The 20,562-nt window shown below is 39.9% G+C and overlaps 1 protein-coding gene across 10 annotated transcripts in view; it reads right to left on the bottom strand.

The window, feature by feature from the left end:
• Nucleotides 1-20,562, bottom strand: part of UTRN (utrophin) — a 334,111-nt gene that overhangs the window by 70,003 nt on the left and 243,546 nt on the right. For all 10 annotated transcript variants that reach the window (XR_009557350.1, XM_035108828.2, XM_035108822.2 and 7 more), the window contains exons 55-59: nucleotides 15,194-15,323; nucleotides 9,606-9,874; nucleotides 4,226-4,372; nucleotides 1,743-1,821; nucleotides 301-361 (exon numbers count right to left, since the gene is read on the bottom strand). Coding sequence is in view for 9 of the 10 variants with exons in the window: in XM_035108828.2 (XP_034964719.2) it covers nucleotides 301-361; nucleotides 1,743-1,821; nucleotides 4,226-4,372; nucleotides 9,606-9,874; nucleotides 15,194-15,323 (686 nt within the window). In the remaining variant the exon portion in view is untranslated. The remainder of the gene's footprint in view (nucleotides 1-300; nucleotides 362-1,742; nucleotides 1,822-4,225; nucleotides 4,373-9,605; nucleotides 9,875-15,193; nucleotides 15,324-20,562) is intronic.

Here is a 20,562-nt window from a genome sequence, read left to right as displayed (position 1 = left end):
CTGGTGGTATCCTTTACTTAATGACACTTCTGATGTGACCAAGTAAGTGTTTAATATAAATATCCATGGAACAAAGGAAGACGGCAGTATTGTTTTCTATTCATGTTAAGTACTGATACTGAAAAGGAAGACAAAGCCTGTCAAAACATATATACAAATTCAGCTAGTGAGACTAATTATGGCAGCATTTCTACATGATCCCCCCTGCTTGAGGAAAGGCAGCTGAGGATTAATGGAGCTTTCAAAGATCCTGTGAATTTTTCTCTAAGACAATTATAGCAAGAGCAAAGGCCAACTTACTTGATGTAGTATGGAACTTTGTTATGTGAAACTGATCTCTGCCATGGTAGCTGAACAGAGGCTGTAGAAAAGAAAAGAAACGGGGTAATTATGACGAAAATAAATAATTTATAGTCAAGTTTTACAATTAAGCTCAGTCATAAGAAAGCACTGAATATGCATTCCAGGACCTGGGAGTGAAGATCCACCTCTACCTTCTAGACAGAGCTCTGGGGGTACCATCACCACTTCTAGAACAAAGCTCTGCTCTCTATTCAGCCCATCCAAAGCTACAACAGCTTTTTCAGTGGTCACCATGGACAGTTGCAGCAGCAACTCGGAGGCATACCACCTCTGATACTCGAGGTGATACATAGCCAGCAGCAGCAGCAGCAGCCGTTGATAGCTTTATCCTTTACAGATTTGTCTAACCCCATTTGAAAGCCATTCAAGTTGGTGGTCATTACAGTGGTACCTCGGGTTAAGAACTTAATTTGTTCTGGAGGTCCGTTCTTAACATGAAACTGTTCTTAACCTGAGGTACCACTTCAGCTAATGGGGCCTCCCGCTGCCACCACGTCATTGCCACACAGTTTCTGTTTTCATCCTGAAGCAAAGTTCTTAACCCGAGGTACTATTTCTGGGTAAGCAGAGTCTGTAACCTGAAGCATCTGTAACCTGAAGCATCTGTAACCTGTGGTACCACTGTACTATCATTCGGTGGTAGCAAATAGCATATGTTAACTATGTACTGTGTGAAGAAGTACTTTGATCAGTATGTTCCGAATCTTACAACATTCAGTCTCATTGGATGACTCTGGATCTAGTATTATGGGAGAGGGGGAAGCACTTCTCTCTAACAGTGTTTTCCCATGTATAATTTTATACACCTCTATCATGCCCTGCCCTCCTTACTTGATCCCCCCCCCCTAAACTAATACTAAGCTAGAATGTCCTTTTCCTTGTAGGGGAGTTTCTGCAGACCATCAACCACTTTGGTTTCCCTTTTCTATCCCTATATTATCCTTATTAAAATGAGGCAATCAGAGCTGCTGTTCTCTAATGCCTTTGCCTCAGAGAATGCTCAATGCAAGCCATCTATTTGTTCTGTATTTTTCTCTTGTCAAGTTATTAGCAATGCTGGATTCCAGATGCTGTAGATAGGTTTAATTGCTGGAAAATGATGAAAGCTACTCCCCCCCTTCCAAATATCTAAATTTGTGTGTAAACTTGCATTGTACCTATCTAGGAATCCAAACCTGCTTAGACTCTACTTTCTGAGCTTCATATGAATAGCAGCTTTGAGGTCATATACACACATGCCTTCACTGTTCAGGTGAAAATAAGAGATCTTCGTACTGCCAAGTACCACATTTATCTACTCCTGGAATGTCCCTAAACCTGCTTTTACATCCTCCAGTATAAGAACACACTATCGAGCAGCTTGTTTTACTAAAACTTACCGGACAGAAAATTTTGAGATGTGGGTCCACAGTTCCAGTGTGCTTCCTGTAGCAGTTTAAGGCGATCCTCTACAGATATCTGCATGTACAAACATATACAAGGAAAAACATTAATTTCAAGTGATCATACATTCTTAACAGCCAGTCTAACAGCCAGCATTGCAAACAATGGTTTACAAACAGTTTTAGCAAATAGACTTTAGATGTACTGCAGATGTGTTTACTCTGCCCATTTGCATGTGTTCTCATTTATAATGTTTAAATACAAATGAATAATGATCTTTCTGTAAGCAATGCAAATCAATAAATAAGATTTTCACATTGACTAATACTGTCTCCACTGAATTTTTTTCTTCACTCTCCTCTTCCCTTGTCTAAATATCTGTAGTCAGCAGGCCTAATTTTGATTCTATTGATCTTACAGCTGCCTTTACAAGGAACCACTTTGGAGCATGCTGTTTTGCTGGTTGACAGGATGGGCAGATATCCTCCTGGTTTACTAATTAAACTGCACTTGCACATACAGCAGGAGTCTGACTGCTTAGTCAAATCTCCGTAAGGCATAAAAAGCATTCCAAACACAAATTACATTGCAAGAAACAGAGATGCATCAGAAATGTTAATAATTTCATCTCACAGGACACACTGTTTCTCAGCAGACTACATCTAAACTCAGCAGGTCACAGATGTCAAAGATAGGGGGGGCATTTTTCTCCACTTTCAAACATTTCACACTCCCAAGTTTTTCTTCTTCTCAAGTTGAAATAGGGTAGCAAAAGGAAAAAGGAAGCAAATAGAAATGCACAAAACTCTTGGTACAAGTTTGAATGGAGTACAGAAGACTAATTTTCATTTAATATGAAATTCCCACTAGATGTTCTTCCACAACAGTTTCAGACAATTAAGGCAATAGGAATTTATTGGAAGCTTTTGGTTTTCTGGAACATTCGAAGGCAGAAATGAGTCCATTCGAAGTCTGAAATAAATTCTTCTTCTTCGTTCTTTGGGAGTTGATCACGGTGTGGATTTGCCAAGTGTGCCTTCCTTTTAGCACATTTCTCCCTTGCGTCCTGAGTTCAAGTGTCTTCAAAGCCCATGACACCTTTGATGTTCTCCAACTGGAGCACTTGCAGGGCAGTGTTTCCCACTTGTCAGTTTTTATACTAGATTTTTTTAGATTTGCCTTGAGACAGTCTTTAAACCTCTTTTGTTGACCACCAGCATTATGCTTTCCATTTTTAAGTTCAGAATAGAGTAGTTGTGCAATGTGGAATAACTGCCCCCCCAGGCCAATCAAGGCCTTGCCAAGCCATCTAGCTTTGCAAAAGGAGGGGAAAAAAACTTTACTGGGTAGCATGGGGATGGGGACATCATTGTCCCCTGGGAGATGTATGAACATGTGAAGTAAAGTATGTTTGGCATGATCTGGCAATGCCCTCAGGTTGTACTATACCCACCTTGTGCTGCTTCCAGAATATGCCTAGAACCTGCCCCAAATTTGGGGTCCATTTTTTCCCTGACTGCTTCACTACAAGTTTTGTAGCTATAAAAGGACTGGCTGATAGGTGAATACCAACTTTAGTCTGCCACGCCTTTCTTTTCCTTGCTTGCTGCTGAACCTGGAGAATGGCAGCTTGTTGAGGAACTGAAGGGTAGAGCCAGCTAGCTCTGCCCATAAAGAGCAACTGTAAGAACGATAGCTGTTTCTAGGGGGAAGCCTATTGTTTGGGCAAAGGGTTGTGGTGACAGCTACATTTGTGATGAGACCACAAATGCAACTCAGAAATGTATAAAGTGAAATTGATGGGATCCTTGGGATTTTGCTGTTTTATATTTTTATTGTTTTATGGTATTTCATCATTTTACTTTAGTAGCCTTGGCCAAAAAGCAGTATGTAAATAAACCAATGATGATAATGATACAAGTGTTTTTCAGGCAACACATGCCAGACAAGGCATGAATGTGTTTAAGTGTCTTGAGAACAGGCACAGGGTAATGGGAAATCCTGAGTGTGCAATGACAATATAAGTAAAGGTAAAGGACCCCTGGATGGTTAAGTCCAGTCAACGGCGACTATGGAGTTGTGGCGCTCATCTTGCTTTTAAGGCCAAGGGAGCCGGCGTTTGTCCACAGACAGCTTTCCGGGTCATGTGGCCAGCAGGACTAAACTGCTTCTGGCGCAACAGAAGAATTACTTATACACACACACACTTTCAAAAGTTGTTAATAGCCATGATTAATGGGTATACAGGCCCAAAATATGTACATGTGTCTTTGGATATTAATTCCATCCCCTCCCTGCACCGAACTGCTGGTATCAGCAGAAAAGAGAAGCTATCAATCATGAGAGAAAAGAAGACTCTTTCATTGCATTTTGTTACTAAAACAGTCAAGATTAATGATAATTTGTACTGTAATAGAAAATAAGAATAATAAAGGGACACCCTCTCACTCTTAATCCATTGAAGAGAAGAACAGAATACCTGTAAAAGTTTCCAGCGCATATTGAGATCATCCAGCTGTCGCGATATCTTTAAGGATGGATGAAGGTCAAGTGGAGAGAATTGACTGGATAAATCATTAACTGCTTTAACTTTCAAGTTGATTGGTGAAATTTCTTCTCTAAAGGCCTAGAACAGGAAACATGCATGTACTTTCAACAAAACATGTTAAAAGAACAGACAACACATGCAAGCACCCTCAAGCACTTACGATTTATTCAAATTCAGCAATAAGCATCAGATTTCACTGCATTTCAGTTCATATGGGGCCCTTGCTGGCTTGGTGAATTGCACATTACCTCAGTAAATCATGAAAAATAAGCAATATGCTCATCAGCCAGGGCCTTTAATATTTCCAACTAATCAGCAAAAGTTTCTGACTTCTCACTGCTATTGGGTCAGTCAATTACAACATTCATTTTTGTTTGAGTTTGCTAACAGGCTGACATAATGAAAACACAGTAAGCTTATCCTTACCTTCCTTTATACAAATGCAATTAAGAAGAAGCTAATTACCTCTTAAAGGCAGAAAGTGGTATTCACAGAATGAAGCTTTTGCAAACTGATTGGTTTCTATTAAAATGGGAATGGGGAAAGGGTGGGTATATTATGCTTAAAACAACAGAACAGAAAATATAAATCAAGTTTGATTATGTTCTGTGGAGATATAAATAAAGTTCCAGTAAATTTTGTTTAATCATTAGTTGAAAGCAAGGCTGAAACACGAAGAGGGTGTTGTGTGTGCGATGCTAGGATACGTAGTGCAATTTATCTTTTTTTTTTTAAGATCATCCATGAATTGACAGACAATAAGCCTCTAAGTCCAGTACTAAAATACCCACTGACTTCAGAACCATTTCCTTAGATTTTGTGCCTTAGGCTTTTTATAGCCTAGGATTTGTAGAGTTGCTGCAGTATGATTTATGAACACCTAGGCTTGCATCATGGAACATATTGGGAGTTCAAAACACATTAACAGGAGCAGATTTATTTTGTTTCATGGCAGACTAGCCATAAGGATTTTCCAGTTTGGGAAAATTATTATTACTGCACTTTTATTTTCCCTTCAAAATGAGAGTTTAAAAATATAAACATGTAGGATTTTTGCTCTTCATAAGTTATTTGTCCCCTTCATGGATCAATGCCTTGTCGTGGCGAAGGGGCTTGAATAACTCAGAGAAGCTATGAGCTATGCCATGCAGGGCCACCCAAGATGGACAGGTCATAGCGGAGAGTTTTGATTAAACATGATCCACCTGGAGAAGGAACTGGCAAGCCACTCCAGTATCCCTGCCAAGAAAACTCCATGGACAAAGACAACAGGCATATAAAAGTTATGACGCTGGAAGATGAGCCCCTCAGGTCGGAAGGCGTCCAACATGCTACTGAGGAAGAGCGGAGGACAAGTACAAGTAGATTCAGAGCTGATGAAGTGGCTGGGCCAAAGCCGAAAGGACGCTCAGTTGCGGATATGCCTGGAAGCGAAAGGAAAGTCCGATGCTGTAAAGAAAAATATTGCATAGGAACCTGGAATGTAAGAACCATGAGTGGAGGTAAGCTGGATGTGGTCAAAAATGAGATGACAAGAATAAATATCGACATCCTGGGCATCAGTGAACTAAAATGGAAGGGAATGGGCGAATTCAGTTCGGGTGACTATCATATCTACTACTGTGGGCAAGAATCCCGTAGTAGAAATGGAGTGGCCCTCATAGTCAACAAAAGAGTGGCAAAAGCTGTAATGGGATGCAATCTCAAAAATGACAGAATGATCTCGATACGAATCCAAGGCAGACCTTTTAACATCACAGTAATCCAAGTTTATGCACCAACTACCGGTGCTGAAGAAAGTGAAATTGACCAATTCTATGAAGACCTACAACACCTTCTAGAAATGACACCAAAGAAGGATGTTCTTCTCATTACAGGGGACTGGAATGCTAAAGTAGGGAATCAAGAGATAAAAGGAACAACTGGCAAGTTTGGCCTTGGAGTTCAAAATGAAGCAGGGCAAAGGCTAATAGAGTTCTGTCAAGAGAACAAGCTGGTCATCACAAACACTCTATTCCAACAACACAAGAGACGACTCTACACATGGATATCACCAAATGGACAGCATCGAAATCAGATTGATTATATTCTCTGCAGCCAAAGATGGAGAAGCTCTATACAGTCAGCAAAAACAAGACCTGGAGCTGACTGTAACTCAGATCATCAGCTTCTTATAGCAAAATTCCAGCTTAAACTGAAGAAAGTAGGAAAAACCACTGGGCCAGTAAGATACAATCTGAATCAAATCCCTTATGAATACACAGTGGAAGTGAGGAACAGGTTTAAGGATTTAGATTTGGTGGACAGAGTGCCTGAAGAACTATGGATGGAGGCTCGTAACATTATACAGGAGGCAGCAATGAAAACCATCCCAAGGAAAAGGAAATGCAAGAAAGCAAAATGGCTGTCCAACGAGGCCTTACAAATAGCGGAGGAGAGGAGGCAAGCAAAATGCAAGGGAGATAGGGAAAGATACAGGAAACTGAATGCAGATTTCCAAAAAACAGCAAGGAGAGACAAGAGGGTCTTCTTAAATGAGCAATGCAAAGAAATAGAGGAAAACAATAGAATGGGGAAAACCAGAGATCTGTTCAAGAAAATTGGAGATATGAAAGGAACATTTCGTACAAAGATTACCATAATCAAGGACAAAAGTGGTAAGGACCTAACAGAAGCAGAAGACATCAAGAAGAGGTGGCAAGAATACACAGAGGAATTATACCAGAAAGATATGGAGGTCTCGTACACCTCAGGTAGTGTGGTTGCTGACCTTGAGCCAGACATCTTGGAGAGTGAAGTCAAATGGGCCTTAGAAAGCATTGCTAATAACAAGGCCAGTGGAAGTGATGATATTCCAGCTGAACTGTTTAAAATTTTAAAAGATGATGCTGTTAAGGTGCTACACCCAATATGCCAGCAAGTTTGGAAAACTCAGCAATGGCCAGAGGATTGGAGAAGATCAGTCTACATCCCAATTCCAAAGAAGGGCAGTGCCAAAGAATGCTGCAACTACCGCACAATTGCGCTCATTTCACACGCTAGCAAGGTTATGCTTAAAATTCTACAAGGCAGGCTTAGGCAGTATGTGGACCGAGAACTCCCAGAAGTGCAAGCTGGATTTCGAAAGGGCAGAGGAACCAGAGACCAAATAGCAAACATGCGCTGGATTATGGAGAAAGCTAGAGAGTTCCAGAAAAACGTCTACTTCTGCTTCATTGACTATGCAAAAGCCTTTGACTGTGTCGACCACAGCAAACTATGGCAAGTTCTTAAAGAAATGGGAGTGCCTGATCACCTCATCTGTCTCCTGAGAAATCTCTATGTGGGACAAGAAGCTACAGTTAGAACTGGATATGGAACAACTGAGTGGTTCAAAATTGGGAAAGGAGTACGACAAGGTTGTATATTGTCTCCCTGCTTATTTAACTTATATGCAGAATTCATCATGCGAAAGGCTGGACTAGATGAATCCCAAGCCGGAATTAAGATTGCTGGAAGAAATATCAACAACCTCAGATATGCAGATGACACAACCTTGATGGCAGAAAGCGAGGAGGAATTAAAGAACCTTTTAATGAGGGTGAAAGAGGAGAGCGCAAAATATGGTCTGAAGCTCAACATCAAAAAAACCAAGATCATGGCCACTGGTCCTATCACCTCCTGGCAAATAGAAGGGGAAGAAATGGAGGCAGTGAGAGATTTTACTTTCTTGGGCTCCTTGATCACTGCAGATGGTGACAGCAGTCACGAAATTAAAAGACGCCTGCTTCTTGGGAGAAAAGCAATGACAAACCTAGACAGCATCTTAAAAAGCAGAGACATCACCTTGCCGACAAAGGTCCGTATAGTTAAAGCTATGGTTTTCCCAGTAGTGATGTATGGAAGTGAGAGTTGGACCATAAAGAAGGCTGATCGCCGAAGAATTGATGCTTTTGAATTATGGTGCTGGAGGAGACTCTTGAGAGTCCCATGGACTGCAAGAAGATCAAACCTATCCATTCTTAAGGAAATCAGCCCTGAGTGCTCCCTGGAAGGACAGATCGTGAAGCTGAGGCTCCAATACTTTGGCCACCTCATGAGAAGAGAAGAATCCTTGGAAAAGACCCTGATGTTGGGAAAGATTGAGGGCACTAGGAGAAGGGGACGACAGAGGACAAGATGGTTGGACAGTGTTCTCGAAGCTACGAACATGAGTTTGACCAAACTGCGGGAGGCAGTGCAAGACAGGAGTGCCTGGCGTGCTCTGGTCCATGGGGTCACGAAGAGTCGGACACGACTAAACGACTAAACAACAACAACAACAACAACAAGTTATTTGTGCCTCCCTCTGATGATGTTAACCTTCCCAGCCACCCAATCTATACCATCTTCCCACCACAGTGCTGCTACTTCACTAAAATGAAATGAAATAAAATGTGTGTGTGTGTTGGGGGTGTACTTCTACAGCCATCTTTGTAACTGGATGCTCGAGTGGCCTCAGTGGTTAGGTGTGCCTATTTTTACTATGGCTAATTCACCAAGTACAATCATTCCTGAACTGAGGTAGCCTTCCCAGACTGATCTACAACCTGGTAACCTTTAGTCTGGATTACTACGATGCACTCTATTTTGTACCTTTGAGCTTTGAAAATGGTTCGCTAGTTGCAACAGCTGCAGAATGTTTGATTCCCCATGTTCTGCACTCACTGTCTCTTTGCTTCCAAGCCCAATTCAAGGTACTGCCATTGACTTTTAAAGCCGTAAATCCTCAAGGCCAAAATACTTGGTAGGGTTCAATGTGCCAGTCTGACCCCTGAGATCACTGGAGGGACCTTTTGAGAATAATGGTGGTGGGTGTAGCCCAAGGAGTAGTGACCTGGCTGAGGGTCTTCTTGGTTGTTGCCCTCAACTCCTATTTTATCAGCCATGGAAGACATGCCTTTTTGTTCTAGCCTTTGGTACTTTTTGCGTTTGTTGCCAATAAGGCTCAGGAAAATTTGATTAGTAGAGCAATCTATGGAATTGTTTACTTGCTGCTGTTTTTAGGTTCAAGATGATTTCATGGTTTTATTTTGCTCTGTTATTTGAAAATGTGATTTATGAACTGCTCTAGGATTTTTGAATTTAGAACATTACATAACTGAATTCAATAAGCAAATAAAGCATGTGTTCCCTGATAAAGTACATGAAAGAGATATTTGTACATATTTTGCTATCTTGGAACATTAATTCAGGGCATAAAATGTCCAGATGCATTGTTAGAGACTAAATTTCATTCACACATAGGCATTTGCTCAAAATGCATTACACTGAAGAATACATTTGTGCTTACTGTTGTTTTATCAATGTGATCCTGTAATGAATCCATCAGTATATCTCCAACGGGTTTCCAACCATTTAGCACATTTTCTGCCTCTCTCAAGTCAGCATCTAGGTCATCCATAGAACACTGCAAGTCCTTCAGTTTCTCCAGCGCTTTGTCCACTTGCTTCTGCCAGCTGCTGGCACAGGTATTCAGGCTTTCCCACTTCTCTTTCACTTCCGCAGACTGCTTACGCATAGCTTTGGCAATCTTCTGTGCTTTCTCTTCAGGGGTCAGCTCTGTAACAGAAGGCATTTCAAAGAATCAGATTGACATGGAATTGAAAGGATTTGCTGTTCTACACAAATGCACAGTACGCTTTTAACAAGGTGCCTATTAATGCGGATTATTACGCTTTAGTCTGCAACTCGCATCCTCTGTTCTGTGAGACCCAGTGTGTTTGCAGGTGGTCCTCAAGACAAGATCCAATTAAGTAGCAAAAACGCGCCCTATGTCTCTGAATTTCAGACTTCCCACAGTATCAGATTGGTCACTGTAAGAACAGGATGCTGGAGCGGATGGCTCATTGGCCTGATCCAGCATACTCTTCTTATGCAAGTTATTTTTTAGAAACAAGCAATGTTCAAATGCCAGAAAAATATGGAATCAAAACTCAACTACATTTGCACTCCAGGGAAGCTGAACTGGTAAGCAGAGAAAAGCAGGTATATGGGGAACTAAGAGTAGTGTGTAATGTCTTGTGACAGTGTCAATATAATACTTAATGAAGTAAGTTGCTTATATGCCACCAGTAAGAAAAGAATGGCTTTAATGACGCAGGCAGATCCCTCCAACAGGACATAGCATCTGTGATACTAACACAGATGTCAGGGGACCACCAGGGGTCAGCAGAGAGTCCAGGATGTGCGGACAAGGGCTCCCTGATGCAGTAGGAGCCCGGGATGGCAGGGCTTCAGAGCTGTCCGCAGGTGGTACTGACCCTCAGACAACGGTGCAGACCCTTGAGGATGCTGAGAGGGAAAGGTTCCCAGAGGGAAGCATTGGAGGGTCAGACTAGAGCACCCAGGAAGGGGAGGTGCCAGAGGAGACAGCACCAGCCCCCCAACTGGGCAGTTCCAGTAGGGAGGGTTCTCCAGCAGCCCCATCACCCCAACAATGGAGGGGTGAAAAGAGGCGCGCAGAGAGGAGGAGATTCCGAACGCCCAGCATGTTCTGTTGGAGGAAGTCACGAAGGGCGGTGCTTACGGATTCTCATTCGGGATAGAACAGTCATGATTTTTGTTGCTCTGTCTTGTACATATGTATATAAATAAAACTCTGTAAAAACCAGCCACAGAGTTTGGAGCGGATTACTCGTGAGGAAGCCCCAGCACCATTACAACAGCCCAGTAATTTATAAAAATACCCACATGTGATTGCAACTAACCACCAGAAAACTACGTATAGCATGATTACTAGTGAAGTTTGCTGAGGCAGTACACCCCTGAATTCCACCTGCTAGAGAGCAACCATGGTTGTTTGTGGCTTCCCAGAAGTATCTGGTTGGCCACTATGGGTAACATGATGCTGGACTAGACAGGCCTTCATTGGTCTGATCCAGCAGGGTATTTTCTATGTTGTTGTTGTAAATATTAATGTCTTCTTGTTTATCAACATATTACAGTAAACTGTTACTTTGGACATCGGTTGAGGACATGGGGCTGGGGAAACAGTCTGAAAGGAAGAACCAAACAAGAATCACAAGCGGCAATGTGGAAAAGGAAGACTGCCACCAGATGTGGGACCAGAAATTAAGTTTCTTATCCACTGTTGGTTTCCACTGCACATTAATTAAAAACAAGATCCTACAGATTGCTAGAGCACTTGAAGGGCAACTTTAATTCAGAGTTGCTGTGTAATGGCAAGTGCTCTTTCATATTGGATAAATTCAGGTCCCGAATGTATTACATTCATGCCTTCCTTTTCATTTTAGAAAAGAGCCTTAGAATTGCTTGTAAACTTGATTTTTAAAAAGACATTTACTGCGGAGCTGAAGGCTGACAAATATACTTTTATGAGCTATAAAGATGCATGCAATCTATTCACTCAAGATATGACTGCATCATCTTACACATAAATATGCTTGGCATTCTGCTATCCCGACATGTTTTAATGAGCAACCTCCCAATTCCAGGAAAGCTGGACTGACTGCACAGAGTAAAAGTACTAATGAGAAGTTTGTTAGTAGTGACAGCTTTCTTTGCAGCAGCTTTTCGTCAGCCTGCCATGTAAGAAGCTGGTGTGGTAACACACAACACCTTTGGCAAAAACCGCTGCACACTGATTGCTGTCATTTTCTACTTATTTATCTAATGCATTTATTTACTGTAGTTTATCCTGCTTTTCAGACAATAATTGCCTTTCTAGTCACATCAGTTAAACAATAAAAATGAAAGGCGGGCCCTTCCATCAGGCTTACAAATTAAAAAGGCATGACACAAGGAAAACAGAGTGCAGGGAAGTGGTATGAAGTTTGGCTTCAAAGTATTATACTACCTCTACTTCAGCAGATACTCAGGGAGTATGAAAAGTTTCCTGAATTAGTCTACTAGCTTAAATGAAAGGAAAACAAGTTAACTTTCTGCTCCAGTTGCAACAACATTATTTAAAGTTAACGTAGTTATAAAAGGTTTATTAAGCCTCTGGTCAACATGAGTTACAGTCGGGCTTCCAAAATGACAAGTCTAGTTTTAGGGAAAGTACTTTTAATGGCAGCCATTTAAAAAGAGAGAGAGAGAGAATGGCAGAGAGAAAGGAGGGAGAGAGAGGTTAGACAAGCATGGACACAGTTTCAAGGTTGGGCTTAACAAGTCTGGTTTGTCTATAGCAGACCTCACTAGATAGACACCCTAAAATAAACATTGTTACGTAAGCTAGACTACTCTGTGCTGACTCAGTTGCTTTACACCATGCATCCCCAAACTGCGGCCCTCCAGATGTTTTGGCCTACAACTCCCATGATCCTTAGCTAACAGGACCAGTGGTCGGGGAAGATGGAAATTGTAGTCCAAAACATCTGGAGGGCCAAAGTTTGGGGATGCCTGCTTTACACACTATCCTTTCCCACAAACGTGTGGCATTAAAATCCTTGTCCCTTGTACCTGCTCTTAGTTGGCAGAAGGCATCGGATATAGCTGCAATGCTAAGCCAACCCCTAGCAAAATGTGAATGTGGGTGTTTGACAATAAAAACTGGGGTCACTTTGCTTGTCTCCTTGTTCTCCTGCTGCCATGCAGGAGTGTTGCATCCAAAACATGACTATTGGGTTTGTCTTGCTCCAAGCAAACCATAAGTGGTAAGCCAAAAACAACTCTTAATTGTTACTCTATTTGTATAATACTTTGGATTTATTTCCTTTGAAGGCAGTAAAGTTATTTCCACGCTAACTTTCCTACAGAAAATGAAATGTCACAAGTAAATAGGACTTGCATTCTCTGTGTTTTTTCTTAATCAATTCATCAGACCAAATTTTTTTTAACCTGTGCATGTTCAGAGTATCATATAGAGTTTAAGGGGGACTGTTAAAATCATAACTGGCTGAAACCGTTTGTTTGTGTGCCTTTGTCATCACCACAATAAGCTTTTGTTTTAAAGTGTCTAAGCCTTTGTAGATCACATGTGCAGTATCAACTCCTGGCTAATGATGGCTGCCACCTCTGTTCTTTAAGCCTGCAATATGTAGCCATGTCGTGTTGCCTAATAAATAAAGTGCATTCATGTAAATCACTTGCAACAAATATTTCTTTTATGATTCAGCTATGATTTATTGCATTTTTTGCCTTTGCAATTAAAAGGCAGAACAGATGGCGAATGCTTAATTTAGAATGACAGATCTATCAAAGTAACATTTGCAACTGCATAATTACTTGATATTACCAAGGGATCTCACCAATATTCACTAGTTTGCTTCTAAAATCTCTCTCTTTTTCACTTCATTTAAGTTTTTGGTTTGTTCAAAGCTCTTGCCAAATCAAGCTTTGGACTTCTGTTGCATCCTGACATTATTAGGTAAAACAAAAAGGTGACAGGAAATTAGTAACTACACTTCATCTACATGTAAAATTAATTACAGTATTTGCCATGTTCTTTTGCACAACTATTTACAGGACAGCTCCACTGCCAGAATTTCTGGCTAGAACATCTCTGGATACAACTCATTTTTTGGGGGGGGGGGGTGTTAATGTGGTTTCTTAGTAAGGTGCACAACTGAAAGCTTCAAAGCTTTCAGAATTGGCGCTTGTATCATTTGTTTGGTTTTTTTTTATAAATATGATTAAGTTGAAAGAAGCCAGGTGTTAATTAGCTACTAAAAACCCAGCTAGTCTTTAAATGAGGCAATTTACCACAGCAGTGCTCGCCAGCCTAATATACTCAACTACTGAATGAATATTACTGATTACCATCTTCTCATAATGCAATGGTCTGAACAAATTTGAACTTGGAAAATATTTTTCATAATAATTCTCCCAATTTAGATCAGCTATATTATACATCTCATCAAAGCTACCTAATGTAGCATAGTATCCATCTGACTGTTCAAAACAGCTGGGGGACAGGATCCAGTAAAGGAGCCTGGCAAAGAACTAGCCTGGGGGAAATGTTCATTTGTTTTAATCAGCAAGCATTCATAATGGAAACCCGAAGTCAAAGAGGAAGGAACTGGGAAAGGCGAAGTTGCACACACAGTACAACTGCATAAAATTAAAATGTGTTTATGCAACAGATAGTTTCTTACAACACCAGTTGTTCCCAATTAATAGAACAATAGAAAAGCAGGCCAGGAAAAGCCAACAAAGCTGTCATGAAATAAGATTATTAATTTTTTAGTTTCTGGCAAATAAATTTCTGGTAAGTGTGTTTTGGATTGCAGTCTTCATGAACTAAAAGCAGTGTACAATACTACCGGTATGCATTTTATTCCTGTTAATGTGCTCTAAAAACAGACTGAATTTATTATGTATTTTGAAAGTATAATATACAATGTGAGTGGATATCTGAATCCCTACTCTGGTTCTGTGTTTGATATGCATAGTTGTACTGCTATAAAACGAGGGTGGGAATCTGGATAGATAGCAACTCCCATCATCCTTGGCCACTGGCTGAAGCTGATGGGAATTGTGTCTCAGACATCTGAAGGGCCACATCCCCAATCCCTGATATGTAAAGAACATATTTGTAAGGCTAGTAAAACTTAAAACAGAAAACAATAGTCAAGGTAACATAATCATACATGATTCAGGTACCTTCTGGGCAAAACATTTTGCAACTGTCATGATAATCAGAAAATAGTTTCTTATATACCATGTTGCTACAGCGGTGTTACACCAAATTGCATTGCACCAGTAACAGACAGTATCACTTGTAAAACTGCCCAATCTCTTGTCTTGGACAACTCACCAGCTCTCCAACTGTCAGGATTTATTCATTTATTTTATTTAAATGGTACTACTGTGGCGTTCCCTAGACCACACACAATTCATTTAAAGTTCTTTGGAGAACAATGAATAATCACCAGAGGAATCACACATTCAACAAAGAAACTGGGTTTAAAAACTGACCTGACTTTGAGTGTACGTTTTTTCTTGGTTCTTCGGGGCCTTCGATTGGTTGATCAGCGAGGAACACTCGTGCTTGGTCTACAGCATTCAAAATGGCTTGCTCTTTATCCTTCAACTCACGCCTTAGTGCCTTTCCAAAAGAAAAACAGTGGAGTCAGTTTTGATCTAAGGCTGCAGGCAATGTACAGTACTGCAACTCTCCATATTCATCTCTTTGACTTAACTTGGAGCTATGGTTAGAGGTTTTATTACAATCAAGTGGTATATAAATTTTCTTAAACAAAATAAATGGTTCATTGCATTTAGAATCTCTGTGAAATAACATTTATCCACCATGGATCCAGGCTTGTGATCATTTATCATCATTGGGGGGGGGGGAGATGCTGCTTTTCAATGCACACCTGCAGAGTTCTGCTTAATTAGAAAGCTCTGATCCCCAAACCTTGCCTTTTATTTCGTGGTTCGGGGAGGGGAAAATGTGATTTTTGTATTCCCCCTCCTCCTCCTCCTTTTTTTTTGGGGGGGGTTCCTTTTCAATGTGCCCTTTACAGTTTTCTATATTCAAAAGTCACAAATGGAAAACACTGTCAGTATTTCAGATATGTGAGCAGTGAGAGCTTATTAATGTGCATCATTAATACACAAGGTTTGAGGCAGGGCTGTAAACAGACAGGTCAGAAAGAAATGAAAATGCAGGCAATGATTCTGTAATTAAGTTATAACACTACTGTGTTAGCAACAGCTGTTTTGAAAATTAACATAGTTAATTAGGTAATTATCACAGTGTTGTGTTTTTCTTAATTTCATGTCTGACGGTAAGAGCAATTCGACAGTGGAGCAGATTCCCACAAGAGGTGGTGGACTCTCCTTTCTTGGAGGCTTCTAAGCAGAGGTTGTTTGGTTATCTGTCATGTATCTTCTTCTTCTCTGGCGATCACTCGTTGCTGAATAAGATTGTCTTCCATGAACATGGTCTTAACCCTGAGTCTGTAAGTGACTGTGGAGGCCAGTTCTAGATCCACACGTCCTTCCACAGTGGGGGCACAGGTTTACGGGTGGGAATTGATCAAAGTGAGGGTTTGCTAAACAGGCCTTCCTCTTAGCATGTTTTATCCTGAGTTCGAGCGTCTTCAAAGTCCATGACACCTTTGGTAAAGGATGTTCTTCAATTGGGGCGCTTGGAGGCCAGTGTTTCCCAATTGTCGGTGTTTATACTACATTTTTAAAGATTTGCCTTGAGACAGTCTTTAAACCTCTTTTGTTGACCACCAGCATTACACTTTCCATTTTAAAGTTCGGAATAGAGAAGTTGCTTTGGAAGACTATCATCAGGCATCCGCACAACATGACCAGTCCAACGAAGTTTATGTTGAAGAATCATTGCTTCAACACTGGTGATCTTTAATTCTTCCAGTACACTACCATTAGTCTTCCCAAGCGATATGTATAATTTTTTGGAGTTCCCTACCTGGGCAGCTATCTTTCCACAAGGGCCAATATTGATGCCACAATCCAGCATCGCCTGAGCTCTGCGAATGCAACTTTATCCTGATTGAAGTGCAGAGTGTTTGAGGACCGGGACATTCGCAAGGAAACCAAAATGTGTGCTTACAAGCTTTTGTACTACCGAGCTTACTGTATGCTTGTGAAACATGGACCACTTATAAACACCATCTCCTTGAAAGAGTCCATCAATGCATGATCTAGTTTGCAAGGGATTGGGCTAGATGACTTTCATGGTGCCTTCCAACTCTATAATTCTAGGATTCTATGACTTAACTGCTTACAAGTCCTCCCCACAACGCTGTGTGTATATAACGCAGGATAACACTGCATGCATCTGATAAAACAGACCAAAGTCCACAAAAGCATAAGGCACCACAAGACTCACAGTACCTTGCTCCTTTTACTAAACCGGAGAAAGTTGAAAAGTATGCAGTGCAGCAATAACTAGAATGCTGTAATATTCTACCCAGAAAAATACATCTTTAATATGTATGAAAATACATCTGATTTAAGCATCCTCTAACATGCCACTTTTATCATATTCAGAAGACAGTACTTGAATGAAAATCAAGACTTTAAAGGAAGATAAAAATAGGGCACAAAAATTCAAGAGCATGAAGAGGGTGGTAATAGTAATTTTTTATTATTTCATTAAAAATTTGATAACGTGCTTCAAAAGTACATCTTATTTTCCATAAGGGCAAATTGTAAGAGATAGAACTTTATGAGCAGGGACCTATCACATATTTATTTAAAAGTTATATATGAATATATATGTGCAGCATGGCCTCAAGCCCTCCTTAGTAGCTTGCCATGTCCTTTGAACTCTGGTTCAATGTTGCCAGGGCCAAGTAATCCCTGTGGGGAACTGTCCCCAGATCTAGACTGGGGGGTGAATTCTGCTGCTCAGTTTAGGCAGGGATGTATTTTGGGTTGCCTCAATTACTCATTTTTCCGATCTTTAATTCAGTTTCCCATATTTCTGCATTAGCTTTGTTGTTGTTTTTTAAGTCCTCATGAACACTTCTCAACGCTTAATCACAGACTTCTAATACACACATTTTTGTATGCTGATATATAAATCTTTGCAAGCAATTTCCCTAAAGTAATGCATTTTTAATGATTGTTTTTTACTAATGTGGGCATTTCTGACACATCTCTAGGATGGACAACTGCATCACAACATTTGGAGAAGTGAGGCCTTTGAACGAAAACTGTTTCAATTCCTCTATTGTTTCAGGAGGTGCAAATTAGGTAAGTTTACATAAAACAGGTCTCAATTTCTTCCCATCCCTAGCTTAGTGTCCGTTAGGGCAGCTGCTGGACTGGATGTTTCACATGCAATGAGCAGAAATTCTGCCCTCTTCATCATACTGCATTTTTCTTCTCATTGGGTAAACAGCAACCCTGGTTCTAGAACAGTAGCTCTCCATTGCCACATGTCTTACTGCTTACTGGAAGCAGTTTGCAACATGGAACTGAGGCCTATTTAGACAAAAATCCAAAATCCGACTAGGAATGCCTATTTTTGAACAGTCAAATCCTAACATTCGACATTGTATTCCATTGCTCTTTTTTCTTCTAAATGTCTGGTGAACAGTAGTATCTATTCTGTTGAATAAAAGGAATTCTTACCAGTTAGAAACACTTTGTTTTGTGAAATAAATGAATGCAATTATTTTACTTTATTTCTTTGCCCTGTAAGCTGTGGTACAAACTAAAATCAGGGAACAGAACTATAAACATTTATCCACAATTATCTGCTGTCTACTTTGGTCTGTTCTGTTCTTTCCCTAAACTGAGAAAAACATCACTTGCTTATTTTATTTGGAAAGATAGTTAAAGACACAGGTTCCCCATCCCTTCACTATATCAAGAAAACCCATGAAGGTGTTGCCTTCTCTCTGGAATATGTTGGTGGAAATGTGGAATATCTTTTCCCCAAAGCTAATATTTCCTCAAAATGAGCTCCAACAAAATTCACTTTAGGACTGGGCTTGCATAATCTTTATCATGGACACCTGTAGTATAGAACTTTCACCTTTTAAGTCAGAAATCACATTGCAACAACTCCCCCCCCCAAAAAAAATACATCCCCAAAGATGTATTGCACAGCACTATCAACCCAAAAAACATCACATTTATTTTAAAATAACTATCTCATTTGTAGGTTTATCAAACATTTTTCACAGGCTTATGCTGAACAGGTAAGTCTGCTAAAGTTTTTTGATAGAGGAAGGCAAGACCATTTTCAATTAGAAAACATGAGGATTTCTTAAAAACAAAACACATCATCTAAATCACTTTTATTAGGCACCAACTCAGTGAAGTAAAAGCAGTTTTTATTTGAGCCTGAATCTGTTGGGTCTTTCACAGGTTTATGTCCCAATACCATCAACTAGTATTGAATTACCCTCTAATTATACTGAGACAGGTGTTGGAGAAACTTGTTTCTTTTATAGTTATGGGTGGAAATGGAAAGCTCTTGAGGTTGCAGTGACTGAGAAAAAAAGAGTTTTTATATGGCTTACAAGAAATCAAGAGACTTTGTTGTAATACAGATTCTGTGTTGTAACAAAAGAAACTTTATCTGGTAATACCAAGGCATTATATCAACGTGAACAGGACTCTGCCCTTTTTCTGAGGCAGATCATAAAATCACCTTGCAACTGCTTGAAAACAAATGTGAATTTCTGCAACTGATCCACTTCAAAATAGTCTCAAGTATGAGCTCATGTATGTTGTGAGGAATTAAAAACTATGCACACAAATTTAAAACTTTGTCCCATGCATCCTATGAGTGTTGCATTTCAAGCCCGTTATACTTTATTCATAAAATGTTGGTTTTAGTACCGTAAATACTAGTTGGGCTACAGCAGACGTCAGAAGCCCTTTTTAGAGCAATAGAAACTTTGAGAAAGTGCTGTGGGTACCAATCACAAAATGGCTACCAGTTAGGCATGGCATGACAAAAAAATAGAGAAAGAATACAGTCATTGCTGTTACTTTCTAGTCAGAAGCTTATTTCCATGATAAGAAAAGAAAAGAAGAACCCTGTTGAGTATATTATAGGTTCACGACAATAATAATAATAATAATAAAATAATATATTATTATTATTATTATTATTATTATTATTATTATTATTATTATTTATACCCCGCCCATCTAGCTGGGTTTCCCCAGCCACTCTGGGCGGCTCCCAACCAAATATTAAAAACAGTGCAGCATCAAACATTAATAACTTCCCTAAACAGGGCCGCCTTCAGTTATCTTCTAAAAGTAAAATAGTTGCTTACTCAGGCAAAGTCCTGAGAAGTGCTAGGAGATACCTTAATTCCTAAAAAAAATAAGAATGTGGAATATTTGTACTAGTGACTGAACACAAATCAGTTCTGGAGGAAGGTTTTTTAAAAAATACATCTAGACAGTAAAAATTAATGCAAATTTATATTTGATTAAAAGGGTTAAGACTAAGATCAACTCCTGAGAGGAAAATAACCTGATTAAAGCAGAGCTTTAACCAGTGCAACTTCACACAAATGTGACAGGATTAAACTAAGGCGAGGAATGCAGAAAAACATTGCTTAATTGAGTAAAGTTTACAAAAGCCCGAAGAATAATTACTTTAATTAAAGTCTGCCAGTACCATTTTACATAACTATATGAATTTGTGGTTACAAATTTAGACTTTGGTTTCCCAGAGCAATTACTGGTTCAGCTCAAGGAAGGCGAAATATATATATACACCAAAGGTTATGGAATACACAAAAAATATGGGAAAGCAGTCTTATAAACCATTCAGAGGTCTTTAGTTCTACTAAGTAGTAGATACATTTTGTTAATAAGAAACAGACACTGGT

This window comes from Zootoca vivipara, chromosome 3 (genome assembly GCF_963506605.1).
Source record: "Zootoca vivipara chromosome 3, rZooViv1.1, whole genome shotgun sequence".
NCBI lineage: Eukaryota > Metazoa > Chordata > Lepidosauria > Squamata > Lacertidae > Zootoca > Zootoca vivipara.
The sequence above is the reverse complement of the archived record's forward strand: the minus strand, read 5'-3'. Positions and strand labels throughout refer to the sequence as shown.